This window comes from Vipera ursinii, assembly GCF_947247035.1.
Source record: "Vipera ursinii genome assembly, chromosome: 6".
NCBI classification, from domain to species: Eukaryota; Metazoa; Chordata; class Lepidosauria; order Squamata; family Viperidae; genus Vipera; species Vipera ursinii.
Window position 1 is genome coordinate 81,655,035 of NC_139515.1, and position 19,613 is coordinate 81,674,647.

The window sequence follows — 19,613 nt, forward strand, 5'->3', positions numbered from 1 at the left end:
TTTCCTCTGTGAATGTGCCTCACAGTTTTAGCAGTTATGTGTAAATATATTCAACCGCTATGAATACTTCATTATTATTATTACTATTATTACAATGGCACCAAAATGCCTCCTGGAAACCTTAGCGGCCCCTGAATTGTTTCACAGGGCACCATTAGATTAGATGACCTCTCCAGACTGGGAAATTACCTGCCGTGTTCATTAAAAAGCAGGAGCGCCATCATCAGATAACCTCACACCTGTTTTCCTTGCCCGGACAACTGTTTCACTGAGTCTGTTAACCTTGTGTTGCTCCACAAAAAGGGCCACAGTTTATCAGTTGCTGCATTAGGGAAACCTCCAGAGGCTGAACTTTCCACCTGTACAGGGGCGGAAACATCAGTTATTCATCAAAAGATCATAGATGCCTTCCAAAGGGGAGGCATCCCGACTCTTTCGTTGTATTCACAGTGCAAGCTTGTTTTCCATTCCTGTACTGATTGATATGAAAAAGCTTTAAAAAAAAAAAGCTTGGAATGGGGAGGCACCTGCCAGACCACTTTTACAAGAGACTGTGATGTAAAAAAAAAAATCTAGTGCAGAAGTTGCAATGTACATGTTGGCTTAGAGGTTGGAGGCGGGAGGCTTGTCTCAAGTTAACTTCTAACAGAATTTGCAAAGACTGGCTCTCCTCTCCACCCTCAAAAGTTTTTGAACTGGCTTCCTGCTTTCTTCAAGAGGGGTGAATAAATGGACAGTGACATCTGCAGGGCTTAAAGCACAGTAGCAGAATTACAAAGTTGGAAGGGGCCTTGGAGGTCTTCTAGTCCAACCCCCTGCTCAGGCAGGAAACCCTATACCATTTCAGACAAATGGCTGTCCAGTCTCTTCTTAAAAACCTCCAGTGATGGAGAATCCACAACTTTGGGAGGCAAGTCATTCCGCTAATTAATTGTTCTGTCAGGAATTTTCTCCTTAGTTCTGGGTTGCTTCTCTCCTTGGTTAGTTTCCATCCGTTCGTTTCTTCTTGTCCTGCTTTCAAGTGCTTTGGAGAATAGCTTGACTCCTTCTTCTTTGGGGCAGCCCCTGAGATATTGGAACGGTGCTATCATGTCACCCCTCGTCCTTCTCTTCATTAAATTAGACATACCCAATTCCAGCAATGGTTCCTTATATGTTTTAGCCTCCAGTCCCCTGATCATCTTTGTTGCTCTTCTCTGGACTCTTTCTAGAGTCTCAACATCTTTTTTACATCATGGTGACCAAAACTGGATGCAATATCCCAAATGTGGTATCGACCACTTCTTCCTCTGCAGATTGTCCTGACCGCAATAACATGGGACAAGGAAGATGTAGTTGGGTTTGTGACCTACCTGGTATGAATTTGGAACCCAGACATTCTAACTTATAGCTCATTGTTTATGGTTATCAAGTTCCTTTCAGCTGGGTAAGATCAAGGAGTTAGTTGCGAAGTCATGTCCGACCCATTGTGACCTCATGGACAACATTCCTCCAGGCCTTCCTGTCCTCTACCATCTTCTGGAGTCCATTTAGGCTCACGCCTACTGCTTCAGTGACTCCATCCAGCCACCTCATTCTCTGTCATCCCCTTCTTCTATTGCCCTCAACCTTTCCCAGCATTAGGCTCTTCTCCAGTGAGTCCTTCCTTCTCATTAGGTGGCCAAAGGATCAAGATCTGGCCTTCTAAAGAGCAGTCAGGGTTGATCTCCTCTACGACTGACTGGTTTGATCGCCTTGCAGTCCAATGGACTCGCAGGAGTCTTCTCCAGCACCATAGTTCAAAGGCCTCCATTCTTTGGCGCTCAGCATTTTGGGGCAAATATAGTCCTTGACTTGCAACCATTTGTTTAGTGTCCGTTCAAAGTTACAGTGACACTGAAAAAATGACATGTGACCATTTTTCACATTTGCGACCTTTGCAGCATCCCCATGGCCACATGATCAAAATTCAGACGCTTGGCAACTGACTCATATTTATGACGGTTGCAATATCACGTGGTCACCTTTTGCAACCTTTTGACAAGAAAATAAATCAATGGGGAAGCCAGATTTACTTAACAACCATGTTGCGAACCACTGCAGTGATTCACTTAACAACTGTGGCAAGAAAGATTGTAAAATGGGGCAAAATTCGCTTAACAACTCTCTGGCTTAGCAACACAAATGTTGGACTCAATTGTGGCCGCAAATCAAAGGCTATCTGTATTTTTCAAGCCAGGGCTTTTCAACCTTTTCACCCATTGTACCGCTCTTAGGATATGGCAACATCCGAGTACCACCAGTCACCTAGCAAGGTGTCAAAAACTTGATGACCCCCCCAAAAGGGGGGGGGGAAAGTGATGAAGTACAGGTAGTCCTTGACTTACAACAGTTCGCTTAGTGACTGTTCGAAATTACAATGGCACTGAAAAAGACACCTTGCCCGCCCGGCGGCGCTCTTCCTCCTGTCCGAGGTTTACATTGTTGTGAGCATTTCTGTTGAGGATTGGCAGAGGGGGTGGGGTGGGGTGTTTGGTTTTTATTCCCCCCCCCTCTGCTGGGTGGTTGCCGCTGGTTTTGGTCACTTCACATGACCCTGGGACACTGTGACCATCATAAATATGAATCGGTTGCCAAGCATCTGAATGCAAATCACAAGACCCTGGAGATGCTGCAACATTCCAACTGTTCGGCGCTTCTTCTGGGCTCACCAGAAGCGCCAGGATCAGCGTCGACCTCCAGCTGGAGCCTGGCATTGATCCTGGCGCTTCCGCTGAGCCCTGACAGCTCCGAAGAAGCGCTGATCCTGGCGCTTCTGCTGAGCCCTGACAGCCCTGCAGCTCCAGCCGTCTCTCGCTCAGGCTTGTGCGGTGCTGCCACCGGTTCAGCTCATTCCCCTCCCCTGCTACCCTTTTTCTAGGATGGTCGCGTACCACCTGCCAGGTGCCAATGTACCACAGGTGGTACCCATACCACTGGTTGAAAAGCCCTGTTTTAAGCCCTTCTCTCTCTCTCTCTCTCTCTCTCTCTCTCTCTCTCTCTCTCTCTCTCTCTCTCTCTCTCTTCCTTAAAGAGGTCGAGCGTGGCTTGGCCCCTTCCTTCCCAATTATGTTCTGTTCAGTTGCTGAGTTGTTAAATTCTTTGACTAATTTTCCTGATTGTTTCTAGGGTAGCTTAAACCCCTTGCCCATCAAGTAAGCGGCTCTAGACTTATAGGTTGCCATATAATGTAACAGAGCTGTCTTCCAGAAACTTAGGTTGAGAAGAAGGGGGGGGGGAAGTCTCAGATCTGGAGGCGCTATATTTCTGCATATAAAACCGTTGGATGTACTACAAGAGGACATATGGCTGTTTCTGCAACTTGCCCTGATTAGAAATGTTTAGTAGTCTACAGATCTCTAAATCGAGGCTCCGTCATTTGGTTTGTTTGCTTGCTTAATTGTTCAGTGGTTCTCTCGTCCCAGTGCTCACTGGGCCTAGATGGTTTTTTGTTGTTGTTGTTAGTTGTGAAGTCGCGTCCGACCCCTCGTGACCCCATGGACAACGTTCCTCCAGGCCTTCCTGTCCTCTACCATCTTCTGGAGTCCATCTAGGCTCACGCCTACTGCTTCAGTGACTCCATCCAGCCACCTCATTCTCTGTCGTCCCCTTCTTCTATTGCCCTCAATCTTCCCCAGCATTAGGCTCTTCTCCAGTGAGTCCTTCCTCCTCATTAGGTGGCCAAAGTATTTGAGTTTTAGAGGTTTTTACAGGTATCAAAATAAGCAATGAAAGAGAACTGCAGTCTTAAAACTGCAATCGTGGAATTAGAACAATTCATATCCCGATAATAAGAAAAATAAACAGATTTAAGTCGTTGGCAGCAATCTTACAGAATGGCAAGCAGGGGCGTCTGCAAGGAAGTGTCAAAATCTTCAAGATGGTGGGTACGGCTCTGCCCTTTTTTTTTCTTTTTTTTTTTGGCGTTTAGATACAGAATTTGTTAGTGGGATTTTAACCCTTGATGCTGGATTTCCTGAGATCCAGGATGTCATTGTGGGTACCACTGTAAACCAAGCTAGAAGAAAGTGGAGGAAGAGGGTCTGTTTTTGAAATGTTTTCCCATGTGTAGCCTAGCAACAAGTCTAGGCAAACAAACCTTGCTCAAAGTTCCCTCCACCCTCAAAAATAAATATACGCGTATGATTCCTAGTTCGTTGTTATGCTACCTTTTGATAATAATGACATTATCTGAGCCACGATCTCCTTTAGAAATGAAATGGAACGTTGGTATTAAAGATTTTCCTTGCTCTACTTAGCTTGTAAAGAAAATTAGATTGTCTCAGACATTTTGGTTCCCATGTAAATTATTCACCAACTTTCTGCTACACTTACTTTGAAGATGTAGCTTTCTTTTGCCGTTTGACGCTTTTCTCTTTTTCCCCCCTCTCCTCTCCTCTCTTGTGTTAAGCTCTCCATTTACTTATTCAAAAAGTAAAGAACAGTATAAAAATGCGACAATAACTTTTTTTAAAAAAAAAAAAATAATGTTTTCCTAATGGCTCCTTTCCCAGTCAGGAATGCATTAGTACAACACATTGGCTGGTTTATCCAGAAGCCTCTTGTAATCAAGTGCAGACTTGTAGGGCTATGTCTGAGTGTGTGCATGATTGTGTGTCGGCAACTACTAGAGTGTGTGTCTTTGTTGCTTTAGTTTATATTAGCCCTGGAGGCACGGTTAACACTTAAAATGGGACGGGAGTGTTTGCAGCCATCAGAGAACTTTCCAGCCAGCTTCAATAACATCACTCTGTGTGTGTGTTTTTTTTCCTTTCTTTTTTTTGTGTATAATTTTTTTTTGGCAGCAAAGACTTCAGTGGGACCATCTGTCTCTCTATTAGTGTTTTGAGTTCTATTTTGTAGCTTCTTTGCTTGGCAAAGTCATTTTCATACATGAAACTCTTCTCCTTCTCCATTTCTCCTTCCTTCCTTCCTTCCTTCCTTCCTTCCTTCCTTCCTTCCTTCCTTCCTTCCTTCCTTCTCCCTGGTTCTTTGCCAAAGAATACAATGCAACAATTCAATTCACCTTCCAAGGTGAAAGAAACGTCTTTGTCATTTAAAAAGGGGGAGGGGAAGGTAGCAGATTAAGGCAGTAACAGGATTATTCCAGGGTCATTAAGTTTTCTTTCTTTATACATGTCCCTCTGGGTAAATCCAGTTCAATTTTTCATAGGAAGGCTATATACTATGAGCAGAGCTCTTGGAACATGATAGCCATTATCTGCAGGTGCTGAAATGTTTTGGTCAAGTGAGATTGAATTCTTAAAACCCCAATAACCTGTCGTTATTACAGATCAGCTCAAACAACATAATTCTGTAACACTATTTTTAAAATGTGTGTGACTCTAAAAATAGAACAGGATGAGGGAGGGAATCAGGAAGGGGAAAATGCTTATTAGGGATCCAAATACATTCAAAATAGACCTATGTGGTGCTATTGTTCTTTCTGTGGTCCACAGAATTGGGGGTACTTCCAAACTCAGATTGTTCCAAACAGGGCTTTTTTTTCTCATAGAACGCTCAGAACGGAGTTCCGGCATCTTTTTTGGATGCAACCTTGTAGGGTAGGCAAGGTGGGTTGTATGACATGTGTGAGTTCCGGCACCTTTTTCTTTTACAAAAAAAGCACTGGTTCCAAAAATCAAATACTGTAATATGTTTTCCAATTTCCGATTACCTGTGCTATAATTGTAATCCAGTCTAAGATGAGCCCAAAATAGAAGAGAATATTTATTTGTAGCTCAGTGCTCTCTGAGCCTGGTAGTTTTCTTGCAGTGCTAGAAGGGAGAAGACCCCGCTCCTGTCTAGCACTGATGATGTTACCTAGTTGGATAATGAAACATCTGCAAAAGGAACAACCAAGCTCAGAGAGCACCAAGGATCCCACAGTTAGGCCACTCTCTAGAGCTGTGGTAGCGAATCTATGGCACGCGTGCCACTGGTGGTACTCAGAGCCTTCTCTGTGGGCACACGCGCTGTCGCCCTAGTCCTAGGCCAGGGGTCAGCAACCTGAAACAGTGAAAGAGCCACTCGGAACCGGTTCCCTAACAAAAGGAAAAACTGGGAGCCGCAAAAAATGTGTGCACATGCGCATACATGCGCGCATGCGCAGAACAGGGTTTGACTGAAGAGTGGAGCCAAGGCGAGATATGCACCTACCCTGCATATTTGAATTGATTGGTTGAACTTTTTTAGTCCCACTTTTTTTTTTTTTTGGACTGCACATGGCAGAGGACTGGGAGCCGCAGGAGACAGCTGAAAGAGCTGCATGCAGCTCCGGAGCCGCGGGTTGCAGACCTGTGTCCTAGGCCTTCCTTGGCCACCGTGTGCAAAAAAAAAGGTTCAATCAATCAATCAATTTCACCTTCTCGCGGGGGAAAAAAAGATCTTGCAAAGTTGGAATTGATTGATTGAATTTTTTAGTCCCACCCAGTCTGCCGTTACCATCACAGCCACGCCCACCCAGTTGGCCACACCCACCCAAATGGCCACGTTCACCCAATTGGCCATGCCCACCCAATTGGTCATGCCCACCCAATTGGCCACGCCCACCCAGCACTCGATGATACATAAGTGGGGTTTGGGTTGCAGTTTGGGCACTCGGTCTCTAAAAAGTTCGCCATCACTGCTTTAGAGTTTTTTGTTGACTAAGACAGCTGCAAAAAAAGTATGCTTCCCAAGTCTCATTGGGCTATTATATCTCTACTGTATCAAAGACCATTTGAACAGGTTGCCCATGGTAAATAGATGAAGTGCATGAAACCCTTCAAGTCCTTGGCCGCCCCAGGGAAAGAAATATCTCTAGGGGAAATCTGTGCCTTTGTCTACACGGGATTTCATGAATGGCTACAGAAGTTGATGGAGTTGGCAGAGACGGCGAAATCGATTCTTTTGATGAAAGAAAAAAAATATATCTAAGCACGTTGGTTTCTACTTGGAGACCGCTTCTGGACTTTGTGCTTGAGGTGGAAAGAAAAAAATATATGAAACTTTGATTTTGGGTTTTACGGATTAGATTGATTTGTTGTTACAGAAATGGCTAGTTTATACTATTAAGGAAAAGTAAAAAGTGAGGTTCGATGTTTTAAGGCTCTATTCTGAAGAGCAAGAGAGGAAGTCGGAAGTCAGAGCGTTTCCTTTACCCCGCCTCCTCATTTTCCTTTCCCTTTCCCCTCCCCACTCTGTCCTATTATTTGCTTTCTGTTTTTGCATGTTATCCTATAATCTAATAAAACGTTACAAACGGTGAAGACAGCAATGAACCCCTGGAAGGATAGCTGACAATTGCAGTCTTTAGTCCTAAGGCTACCCTTAAGCGGAAGATGTAATCTTTGTTTTGATGTTTATCACCTTCTGTCCAGCAGGTCCAAGGTCAACTACCGCCTCTAATGATCCCCGTATTCCCGCCGGACCAGCGAACCTTAGCAGCAGCAGCCCAGCAAGGATTCCTCCTTCCACCTGGCTTCAGCTACAAGACAGGCTGCAGTAAGTCGAGTCAGTTGTTTTTCTGCAGCTGGTGATGTGGACCGAACATGAGCTGGCACGGGGTAGCAATGATGCGCTATCAGAGGCTGACCATCCTCATTCAGTCTGTATATTGGGTGGACCAGAAGGTGGGCGGAGTGTCCTGGTCCCGGCTGATGAAGCAAACCAAGCAAGCATCTTCAAGTCTCCTGCTTGAGCAGAGGGTTGGACTAGATCAGAGGTTCCCAACCTTTTGGGCAACAGGGACCGGTTCCGTGGAGAGTTTTTCCCAGGGACCGGAGAGTGCGTGGTGTTGTGTGCTGCCTGCATCTCGTGGATGGGGCTTTGCTTGTTTGTGCAGACTGGTTGCTGGCATGCTGCGGCCCGGTAGAGGTCCACGGACTGGGAGTTGGGGACCCCTGCCCTATAGGACAGTGCTGAATCAAATACAGATGAGCACCACCTCCTACAGTCGGCAATGACTAGTGGAGTAAAATCAGTGGTGGGATTCAAATACGTGAACAACTGGTTCTCTGTGTGGATGCTGCTTCCGGAAGAGAATTTCTGGGCCTGGGCAACAAAAAATTAGCTACCAGTTCTGCCGAACTGGTGCGAACCGGCTGAATCCCACCACTGGGTTTACACCACTGTGGGCATAGCTGTTTCACCTTGTGTTTCCCCAACCCACAGGCATAGAGACTTAAAGTCTCTCTACTAACCTATCCCACCACTGAGTAAAATCCATAGGGACACTTTGACCTTACCTTTATAAGCACACAGAGGGACAGATTCACTGGTTAGGTGAGGACAGAAGGGCAAAAAGATGCAAGATGCAGAAGTTCTCAGAGTCTAAAGAGCAAAGACACGTAGACGATTGTTGTGTTAAAGACAAGGACCTACTCCTTACCAGCTGCTTTCAAACTAAAGTTCCTCCCCTTCTCCCAACTGCCTTACAGCAGAGGTCCCCAACCTTTTGGGCACCAGGGACCGGTTCCGTGGAGAGAGGTTTTTCCGCGGACTGGAGTGTGTGGTTTTGTATGCTGCCTTCATCTCGCAAATGGGGCTTTCCTTCTTTGTGTGGACCAGTTGCTGGCATGCCGCAGCCCTTTACTGGTCCGTGGGCCTGGGGTTGGGGACCCCTGGACTAGATGATCTACAAGGTCCCTTCCAACTCTCTCATTCTGTATTCTATATCATTCATTCATTGCTGATGCACGGAGATATTTGCCCTGTGGTAGTGGGTTCCTCGGTCACTAAATCAGTGTTGTTATCTGGAAGCAGCCAGTATGTAATATAGGTAGTCCTAGACATACGACCACAATTGAGTCCCAAAATTTTCATTGCTAAGCAAGGCAGCTGTTAGCCGAATTTTGCCTCATTTTATGGCTTTTCTTGCCACTGCTGTTAAGCGAATCACTGCAGTTGCCAAGTTAGTCACGCATTTGTTAAGTGAAACTGGCTTCCTCTTTGACTTTGCTTGTTGCAAAAGGTGTGATCACGTGAACCCCAGGACACTGCCGTGCTGTTGTAATTTCGAACGGTCGCAGGACAAATCGTTGTCTGGGTGCAAAGTGGTAATGGGAGAAGGGATGTCTGTTCATCAGCAACATCTGGCAAAAGAGGGAGGGACTATGAATACAGCACGTAGGAACATTTTTAATAGAAAGACATGGCGGAGGTCAAATCCAAGCAACTGGAGCAGAGATTTGAAATCCACGTCATTCACAAGGCCTCCAAGCCATCCCTTGCTTGCAGTGCCCTCCAACTGATGAAAGAGAAAGAGAAGAGACGAGAATTTAGCAAGATCTCCTTCCCAACCCACCTGTTCTGTACTTAATGAAGAGGTTTAATTTGCCCTTTTGGCAAAACCACTTTCCAATCACGTGCAAGCACCATTAATCTCAATGGGAGTTCTGTGCATAGATCCAGGCTAACATATGCCTCTCTCAATTGATGGGCTAAAACAAAGCACGAATTTACAAAAGTTGAAAGTTGGAAGAGGAAGATGTATTCCGGAAGATTTCGCTTTCGGAGGACTGTCCGTCCGTGTTGCTGTGTCCGTATGTATGCACGTGTGCGTGCGTAACAGCTGGTGTGAGTATTTGGGCACTTTTATCTAAGCTTTTTATAGATGGTTGCATAGTCCTGTCTTTAGGAGGTGGACTGTTTAAAATAAAACAAACAACACAGAAGGAGGGAAGGAAGACATTGGGGATGTTTCAGCAGGCAGATTTATCTTGGTTAGGATTTTCATAAAACTGCATTCATTTCCGGTTATCTCCTGACATCAGTTTTCTATCTATCTGAAGCTCTCTTGTTCTGAAAACTGCCGTCTTTGGTCCTTTATTATGTTCGCATCAGTATATCATTGACGAATAGATGAATTCGTCAATTGTCTTTTGTTAGCCCAGGATACTTCGCTGAAAGCAAATGAATTCGTTTTCAAAGCCAAAAAGAAAAAAACAAAAACAAACCAACCCTGAGCTGATGACAAGCCCATACCATAATGTTACTTTTTAATAGGATGATGGTGAGGATGAGGATGGCGATTTATTTTTTTACTGAACTTATGGTTAATATGCAGAACCGTGGGGCGGTTCCATCTGTGCTATACGCTGAATGAAAAGGTTTGTAGGGTAACCAAATAAAAGCAGAACTGCCATAATTAAACCAGTTTGGGTTTTGCAGGTTGAAAAAATAAAAATCTCTTAGTGGAGCAAGACTGTTTCCCCCCCCCCCTCCACACACACACACACACACACACACACTAAAGTCCTGTTGTTATAAAAAGTTGCAGCTTTTTAGGAGCCCTTGTTCTGTACCAGCCTGCTACCGGCCCTGCAGCAAAAGCAGGGACAACCCCTTTACAAACGGCAAGAGGCTGGAATAAAGCCTGCCAAATTTATTAACATAAAACAGAGCAAGACAAGACACCAACCATGAAACAGGAGCTATGAAACAGGAACTATCCAAGCGGTTGCCTTCAGCAAACCAGCCCTCCCACACATTCCCCTTAAATACAGTTCAGGGCGTGGCCTCTCTTTGCCTCCTTCCGAGGTGCCCCATTGCCTTCCTCTGTTTACTCCTGATTGACTGCCTCCTGCATCGGGCGTCCTTGAACAGGGCCAGCTGTGGGTCATCTTCATCCACGCTGTCAGGCTCACACAGCTGGGTCTCCGTCGTGACCAAGTGGGAGGGGCCTGGCTGAGGGCTCTGCGGAGCCTCAAGGCCATCATCAGCAAGCTCTCCAACACCCCCCTCCTCCTCCTCTGAGTCGTCCGACCCAACTGCCGAACCCACAGGCTGACCCTGAATCACAACAGCCCTGCCCTAGATAGATACAAAACTCTCTTTGCAAAGTTGAGGCACAGGGATCAGTTGGGGCTATGGAACGGGACAACTCGCCAAAGGACAATTTAACAAATCGGTTTAAATATTCAAAATAAATAAAAAATTATTGTAATGCTGGCCGTTCACGTTCCATTCTGTCCCTCTCCTTCTGCATCTTTTCTTTTAATGACTCTATCCCACCATTTCTTGTGTAACTCTTGTCCCACAATGAATTGTCCCATGGCGAGTTGTCTGTTGCAGGTTGGCCATGGCGAATTGTCATAGACCTTTGGGATTACTGCTTGCTGATCTTCCCACTTATAGTCTAGCAGTGCTCCTACAAAAACTCATCAACTCTGGGCGGAGCAGTGGAGTTCCCAAGCTTAGAGATCTGTGATCAGAGGTGGCTTGGGAGTTCATGGCTTCCACAGCAACCAAGGGTTTGATCCAACTTCTGGAGATCAACCCACAATGGAAGTCACACGTTAGATTTTGATTTGGGGCAGTGGTGTTGTGACCTGGTTTGGAGATACAAGCATCAGTCTTCTGTCATTTAGATTTAGATTTATATTTTATTAGATTTATATACCGCCCTTTTCCCGTAGGACTCAGGGCGGTTTACAAGGTGTTTAAAACATCAATACAAAATTTAAAAAACAATTAAAAATGATTAAATTCAATCCCTGAAGTAGAAATATAAAAACCCCAATTAAAACTCTCAGCCTGGGCCGGAAAGCTCAAAGAGCCAGGTCTTCAGGTCCCGGCAAAATGAGCGAAGGTCGGGGGCAGTCCTAAGCTCCACGGGCAGCTGGTTCCAAAGGGCAGGCGCACCCACAGAGAAGGCCCTCCCCCTGGGTGTTATCCACCAGCAGTCTTTTACCGCCGGCACCCTGAGAAGACCCTCCCTGTGTGAGCGCACTGGACGAAGGGAACCTGATGCCGGCAGCAGGTGTTCCCTCAAATGGACAGATCATGCCCCCTTGGCTGGGGAGTCCCACTGTGGGGAGGTGAAGCCCATTCATTCAGACTGCCCCAGCTGAGTGATGGACCTCACTGGGTTTTAGAAGAAAGTTAAAAGCTCCTATTTCGCTTAACTTCAATCATTTAGCCAGAATTTCATTACATTATTTTATTTACTGTAGTTCTCTGATAGATGAAAAAATAATTTGGGCCCCAACCTTCTCTATATAAAGTCAGTGGTGATTTTAAGCAACTATACGCAATAGATGAATTTTCCCTAACTATTGCCAATCTGGTTTTTCAGACCTTCCACCCATCGCCACTGTAACTGAGGCCATCCACTTTGCTACTAATCATCCTCTTCTCTTTCCTTCCACTTTTCACGGCATTATAGATGTCTCCAGAGAGTTTTATTTTATTTATTTTATTTTAATCCCATTTATATCCCGCCCTTCTCCGAAGACTCAGGGCGGCTTACAATTTAAGCACAAACCAATGTGCTTAGCAATAGCCTTCATTCTATGTATATGCCTGCTTATTAGGGCTTTCACACACACCCCAAGCGGCATTATTACAAAGTCAGCTTATTGCCCCCAACAATCTGGGTCCTCATTTTACCTACCTCGGAAGGATGGAAGGCTGAGTCAACCTTGAGCCTGGTGGGACTCGAACCTGCACTAATTGCAGGCAGCTGGTGTTACTTAAGGAGGCATTAGCCCACTGCTCCACCAAGGCTCCTTGTTAGGCCTTTGCATAACGTACCCAAAGTGGGATCATTTGAATCCGATCATTGGAGCCTTTGAGTTAAGAACCCTGGGTTGATTTGCTTGATAATCCATGATTTGTTTTCTTGACTATCCACTGTGCAGGTAGTCCTTGACTTACAACCATTGGTTTAGTGGCTGTTAGAAGTTACAATGTCACTGAAAAAAGTGACTTACGAAACTTATGGCCATTGCAGCATCCCTACGATCAAGGTGATCAAAATTCCACCTCTTGGCAACCGGCATGTATTTATGACGGTCGCATTGCCCCAGGGTCACATCATGACCTTTTGCGACCTTCCGACAAGCAAAGTCAATAGGGAAGTCAAATTCACTCAACAGCTGTATTACCAACTTGGCAACTGCAGTGATTCACTTAACAGCTGTGGCAAGAAAGGCCACAAAATTCACTTAACAACTGTCTCCCTTAAGCAACAGAAATGTCGGGCTCAGGTGTGGTTATAAGTGTAGGACTGCCTGTATTCTCAGAAGCTTTCTCCAACACCAGAGTTCAAAATTGTCAAAGCTCTTTCTGGTTCCTTTCTTCAAATCTACCTGTTCCTTCAAGTGTACTTACACATGGAACATAGTAAACTATATCTTAGTAAAAGGATTCTGTGGGCGAAATTGCACCCCTGGTTGAGTAATTTTGTCCTACAGTTCTATTCTACTTCAGATGGGTGTTGCCTGAGAAATTATTTATTTATTTTATTATTAAACATCTATGCTGCCCATTTTGCAATTAAGAAGTTTTATTTATTTATTTATTTATTTATTTATTTATTTATTTGTTTGTTTCGATCTATATACCGCCCCTTTCCCGCCCAGTAACAATCCCGACCGCAGTCTAAAAATCTAGTCTCCCCGTATGGAGCCTTGGTGGCGCATTGGGCTAATGCCTCCTTAAGTAACACCAGCTGCCTGCAATTAGTGCAGGTTCGCATCCCACCAGGCTCAAGCTTGACTCAGCCTTCCATCCTTCCGAGGTAGGTAAAATGAGGACCCAGATTGTTGGGGGCAATTAAGCTGACTTTGTAATAATGCCGCTTGGGGTGTGTGTGAAAGCCCTAATAAGCAGGCATATACATAGAATGAAGGCTACTGCTAAGCTTGTAAGCCGCCCTGAGTCTTCGGAGAAGGGCGGGATATAAATGGAATTAAAATAAAATAAAAAAAAATAAAAGTATATATTTTTTTTCATCAGAAGGGAGATCTGGTAATTCATACCACTTGAATGTATATCTTAAAAGCCTTCCTGAATATCACGTAGCTATTTTGGTAGGTTTGGAAAAGGCCAAGAATGCATCCCATTAAATAGAACTGGCAGATTCAATTAATTCCTTGTTTAACATGGTGTGACACTATGTATAAATATGTTTGCTTTTCAATTCCAATGTATTAACGCCATGGCAGCTGTGTGGCACGTCACGCCCATGAGGCTGACGTGATTTTTTGATCACCATGGAAATGAAAAAGAAAATTAACCAAAATTTTGTTGTTGCCCCTGAGACGCTTTTAATAAGTGGCCTGTTGGTGAGACATTCCAGAAGGTCTTACTTTATTCATTAAGATCAAATTTGATCAAATTCTCCCTAATGTTAAGTGACAATCAAAGGAACAAAAATATCAGATGTTCCATTGCATGCAAAGAGCTCCATAGAAATCAGATCTAGATGTTGGGGATTTATTTGGAAACAACAAAGGCTGAAATCCAGAAGGGATACTGTTTCATGAATAAGGCCTACACTGTTGTAGAAAGCTTTTTTCCTTCTGTGTGGATCATCTGAACCTCATCAGCAATAGCACACATAGCTTTGGAGACCACCTTGAATTTTAAAAGCAGATCAGGATGAGGACAAGAGTTCCATAAGTCAATTTGTATATAACGCATCCAGTATTGCTTTTAGATAGATTGATGTGCCAAGAATTTTCAGGAATATCATTAACATATGATACTTGGTGCCGGGACCAACCATATCAGGTCCCTATGCCTTATGTGAAGTCTACTGCTCCTTCAAAAATTGCAAGTGATTTCATGATTTTTAATTTTAGAACATAAATTAATTAGATGGTTAGGAACTGTATTAACTATTGTCAGGTGCAAAGAATCAGATCTGCATGTTAAATTCTAGTGAAGCTGATCTATTATTCATGCCTATAAACAAGAATCCAATCAATAACAGCTCTAAACTGGTGCTAAATGAGAGTTAACAAAATTCAAGAGGGGTTGGACTTAAACACTTGTGAAGGGATAACAACTCTAGGCTGATTGTTCTCTTGACTCTGCCTGTCCTTCTCTTAAATTATAGCAATATATCTGCTATATTTTCATTTATTTTTCATTTTTGTCCTAATACAGTACTAAACTATGTTCTGGAGAGTAATCTTGATTCTCCCATCCTAGAAAAAAAGAAAAAAGAAAAAAGCTTGCATAGCTCTTGTGCTGGATGAGAGATTTTTTTTTATCTCTGACAGGAAAATTTGCTTGCCTAGTTAGTTAGTTAATAATTTACTTACTTACTTACTATCTCACATGCATTATTCTAGCTGGCTTATAAGATTAAAACATAAACAGTGCCAAGAACCTTACTATACAATCAACAGGAGAGCACAATCAATTAACAACCATAAAACCATTTTATAAGCTCTGTACCACCAAGGACTGATTGCCAGGCCAAATGGCAAAGCCATGTCTTCAGACCTTTCCGAAAGACCGGCAAGGTTGGGGGCAAAGCCATGTCTTCAGAACTTTCCAGAAGACCAGCAAAGTTCTGATCTCAGGAAAAATAATGTTCGGTATGGCAGGTACAGTGGCAGAAAAGGCTCTCTTCCTAGGTTCAGCTATGAGGGTACATTCTCTAATGCAGGAGTAGGCAACCTTGGCTCTTTTATGATTCATGGACTTCAATTCCCAGAATTCCTGAGCCAGCCATGCTGAGGGGAAAGGGAGAGGTTTCCAAGCTGAGCCATGCTGGCTGAGGAATTCTGGGAGTTGAAGTCCATGAGTCATAAAAGAGCCAAGGTTGCCTACCCCTGCTCTAGTGGATGGAGCCGATAACATGCCCTTTCTGCCAGACCTTACACAATGAGTAGATGTAATTGGGGGGAGGCATTTCCACAGTGGGATGGCATGTGAAAATGACCTAAGGAGATGGAAGAGATGTTGCCTAGGGAATGATCAGATAAAAGTTGGGGGAGCCCACTGCTGCATAACAGGAAGAGAAAGGATTCTCAGAAAGGATCGCCCCTAATTTCTCAGGCTGTAAAAAGCAACAGTGGGAGATTTGTACTTTCAGACTTTCAGGATTCGGTAAAGTAGAACAAACTCATCTGGTTGTGTTTCCTGTCTGGTCTACCTGAGAAGGCTATGAACAACATGTCTCCATACCAAGTTATATCAAAAGCAGTTTCACTGACAGATAGGGTAAAACAATTCTAGAAGTTCAAAAAGATAACCTGGCGGAATTGCTGTTGGATTTCTGCTTTGTAAAGTAGTGGCTAAAAGGGAATCATAACTCTCCTTGGCTACTACTGCCATCCATTATAGGTAGTCCTCATCTGGACTGGTCACTTAACAAAGTTACAACGGACCCTGAAAAGGGACTTATATCCAGTTTTGATGTTCTAATGTTGCCCCTCTCTGGTCACGTGATCGCATTTTGCATGCTTAGCAACCACCCTCCATTTGCCACATCCTGTGGTCACCTGATGTGATTTACAATACTTTTTTTTGCTGGAAACCAGCATTTACTTCTAGTTTCTGGCAAAACCTGACCCATAGTGGACAATGGATTTGCTTAATGATTTGGCCGTTTGCTTAACAGCCACTGCAGAAAAGATTGCAAAAATGGGGCTACTTATGTGAAGTCTACTGCTTCTCCAAAAGTTGCAAATTTTTAGAAAGTATGATTTTAGAGAATAAATTATTAAATACATGGGTGACTTGCTTTACAACCATCACAACTTAGACTGTAATTGACAGTCTCAATTATCGTTGTAGCTCAGGGACTAGCTGTGGAAAGGAATTTAATTTTATTTGCTAACATCTTCAACAGCTTCTGATACTTCCAAGTCAGAAGATTTCCTGAATCAAGATGCTTATAAAAGAAGGATCTTTATAAGTCCTAGTCCAGAAATTACCACCAGCTTTTCTGGTTGTTTGCTATTATCAGAGTCTAAACCTTGAGAAAGAGTTTCAAAACAAGAAGGGAAGATTAATATTAGAACATGCTATTCTGTTCCAATAATCACTTATTGCAAAATTAATGTGGGAAAACAAGTTATTTTCAAGCTGCCTTTGAACCTTGGGCCCAAACTCTACCAAAATAACACTATATAATACATGATGTTCTCAAAGTTAGGATATGTGTGTGTGTGTGCGTGTGTGTGTGTGTGTATGTTTTCTGAGGTTTTCGCGGGTGTTTGTATGTAGATCTTTGGTCATTCGTCTTTTTTCTCACGTAGAATTGGAGGTATCAGGGCAATGTTTCGATGAAATCTCATTTGTCATCCTCAGGCTGGTGACTTCAGCTTCTTTCTTCTGGGAGAAGTGTGTGATAGTGGCTGTTTTTTCCTCTTTCTTAAACTGCCAGAGGGGGTGTGTTCTGTGGGTGGAGACTTGGCTGTGTTTAGGCAGTTGTTTTAACCTCTGCCTGTGCAATCAGCAATATGAGATGTCACTACTGTGACCACTGCCTGTGGATGGCCTTGGGTTAGGCTGAAACAGGAAATAAGATTTGTCCCATGTTTGGGGCCTAGCAAGGTAATCTAAATAGTTAACAAACATTTAACATATACTGTATATATATATATATGGAAGGGACGCAGTGGCAGGTCGAATCCCGAGTGCCGTGTAGCAGAGTGAGTGCCTGTTACTCGTCCCAGCTTCTGCCAACCTAGCAGTTCAAAAGCACGCAAAAATGCAAGTCGAAAAATAGGGACCACTACGGTGGGAAGGTAACAGCGTTCCGTGCGCCTTTGGCATCTAGTCATGCCAGCCACATGACCACGGAGACGTCCTCGGACAAGCGCTGGCTCTTCGGGTTTGAAACGGAGATGAGCACCGGCCCCTAGAGTTGTAAATGACTAGCACGCATGTGCAGGGGAACCTTTACCTTACACACACACACACACACACACACACACACACACACACACATATATATATATATATATATGTATGTGTGTGTGTGTGTGTGTGTGTGTGTGTACAGTATATATGTATATGCTTATGCATATATATATGTATATACACACACACACGCATACACACAAACACACACACACACACATATGTAACAATGCAAGAGTAACAATGCAAGAGTTTAGTCTAGATTAGTTACAGATCTACTGCCAAGATAATTAGAAATAATCCAGGACTGGAATTAGCTAGAATTCTCTCTCTCTCTTTTTTTTTAAAGAGATACTCTTCTCTATTATCTTCCTCTAGAAAGAAAGGAGGAAAAAAAACACTGCCAGAAATAATTTAGCATTAAACAAGTTCCTACTTCGCTGATTTTAGGGAGAAAATTAAATATTTCTTATTCGGTTAAAAGCTGAGTCATATCACAGCAGTCTGACGTTAATGGACAGAAAGGCTGTTATCCCTTTGATTCCATCTGCGTTAGGAAGGCAGATGTAGAATACTTGTGCAATCAGGACATTTTATTCTTCTGATGTGGAAGTTAGTGCACATAGAAATTACTTTTTTTTAAAAAAAATACTAAAAACTTAAAAAGAAATTTACCAAAGTTCAGATGATAAAACATCTAATTACTCCTTAAAATTGGCACCCGGCAATGCACCTTGAAGTTAATCGGTTGAAGGAATGCTGGACCATTTGCTGGTTTTCTTAACATCACTCAGATCTAATTGTTTAGTTACTGATTAAATTTTTACGCCACCTGTCTCCCCTATAAAGTGACTCTGGACGGCTTGCAGGTTATAAAATAAGTAGAAAAATAATTAAACATTAAATTAAGATGCTAAAACCATACTGAAACCAGAACTAAGTGATGGGTGGGACGGGGATGAGGTCTTCTTACCCCATCGATCATCTCCAGCAGTGAGCGCCCCCCTCGTGGTCCCAAGCCAAGTCAGGTTTTAATACCCTTCTGGAAGGCCAAAAGGGAGGAGGCAATTCTTAGCTCCAGTGGCAGAGTCTTCCACAGGAATGGGGCCACAACAGAAAAGGCTCTTCTTGAGCCCACCAGCTGGCATTTCTTTTTTTTTTTCAAGTTTTTATTAATTTTTCCCATACATACAATAATAATTTTTCAACCAATGTGCTGTCTGAGTTTACATTAACTAATACATACTGTGAGACTGAAAGAAAAAGAAGAAACAGAATATTACCAAACTTGGGACTTATTTTATCGATGGCTAGAAGAAAGAAGAAAGGATTAGGAATGAAATATGTACCAGCTGGAATTTCTTAGCAGATGGGATCCATAGCAGGCCTCTTCCCCATGCATGAGTGGGGCAGGCTAGTCCCACTGGGGAGAGACGTCTCTTCAGATATCTGGACCCATGCCAAGTAGAGTTGATGCGTATTTGTGGTAGGCAACCTTGGCTCTTTTATGACTCATGGACTTCAACTCCCAGAATTCCTGAGCCAGTAAATCTGAGCAGAACAGGAAGTAGTTTATGGAGAATTTTGGTTATACTATAGAGTTAGAAGAATGGCAAAAACTATGGGAGAAAAATTATAAATTGACAATGTCAACTGCATATAAAGAAAATTTGTATAAAATGTTTTATAGATGGCATTTACCTCCAGCTAGATTAGCAAAAATGTTTAAAAATGTATCAGGCAAATGTTGGAAGTGTAAACACAATATAGGTACATATTACCATATTTGGTGGAGATGTGATAAAGTTAAAGCCTATTGGAGAAAAATACATGTTTGGCTAGAAAATGTACTAGGAGAACATGTAGCATTTAATCCCGAATTATTTTTATTAGGTATATTACCAGAAAAGACTGATAAACAAAATACGTACTTGGTTCTGCATATCATAACAGCAGCAAGAATAAGCTATGCCCAATGCTGGAAAAATGAACAAGTACCATCAGAA

The 19,613-nt window shown here is 43.2% G+C and overlaps 1 protein-coding gene across 2 annotated transcripts in view; it reads left to right on the forward strand.

The window, feature by feature from the left end:
* The window catches only part of SOX5 (SRY-box transcription factor 5), a gene marked incomplete at its 5' end in the record, with an annotated part of 496,539 nt that overhangs the window by 322,018 nt on the left and 154,908 nt on the right, over nucleotides 1-19,613 (forward strand). The window contains one exon of one of the 2 annotated variants that reach the window (XM_083365302.1): nucleotides 7,380-7,503. In XM_083365302.1, the coding sequence (XP_083221428.1) occupies nucleotides 7,380-7,503 (124 nt within the window). The remainder of the gene's footprint in view (nucleotides 1-7,379; nucleotides 7,504-19,613) is intronic. The other variant, XM_083365301.1, reaches the window with a different exon arrangement.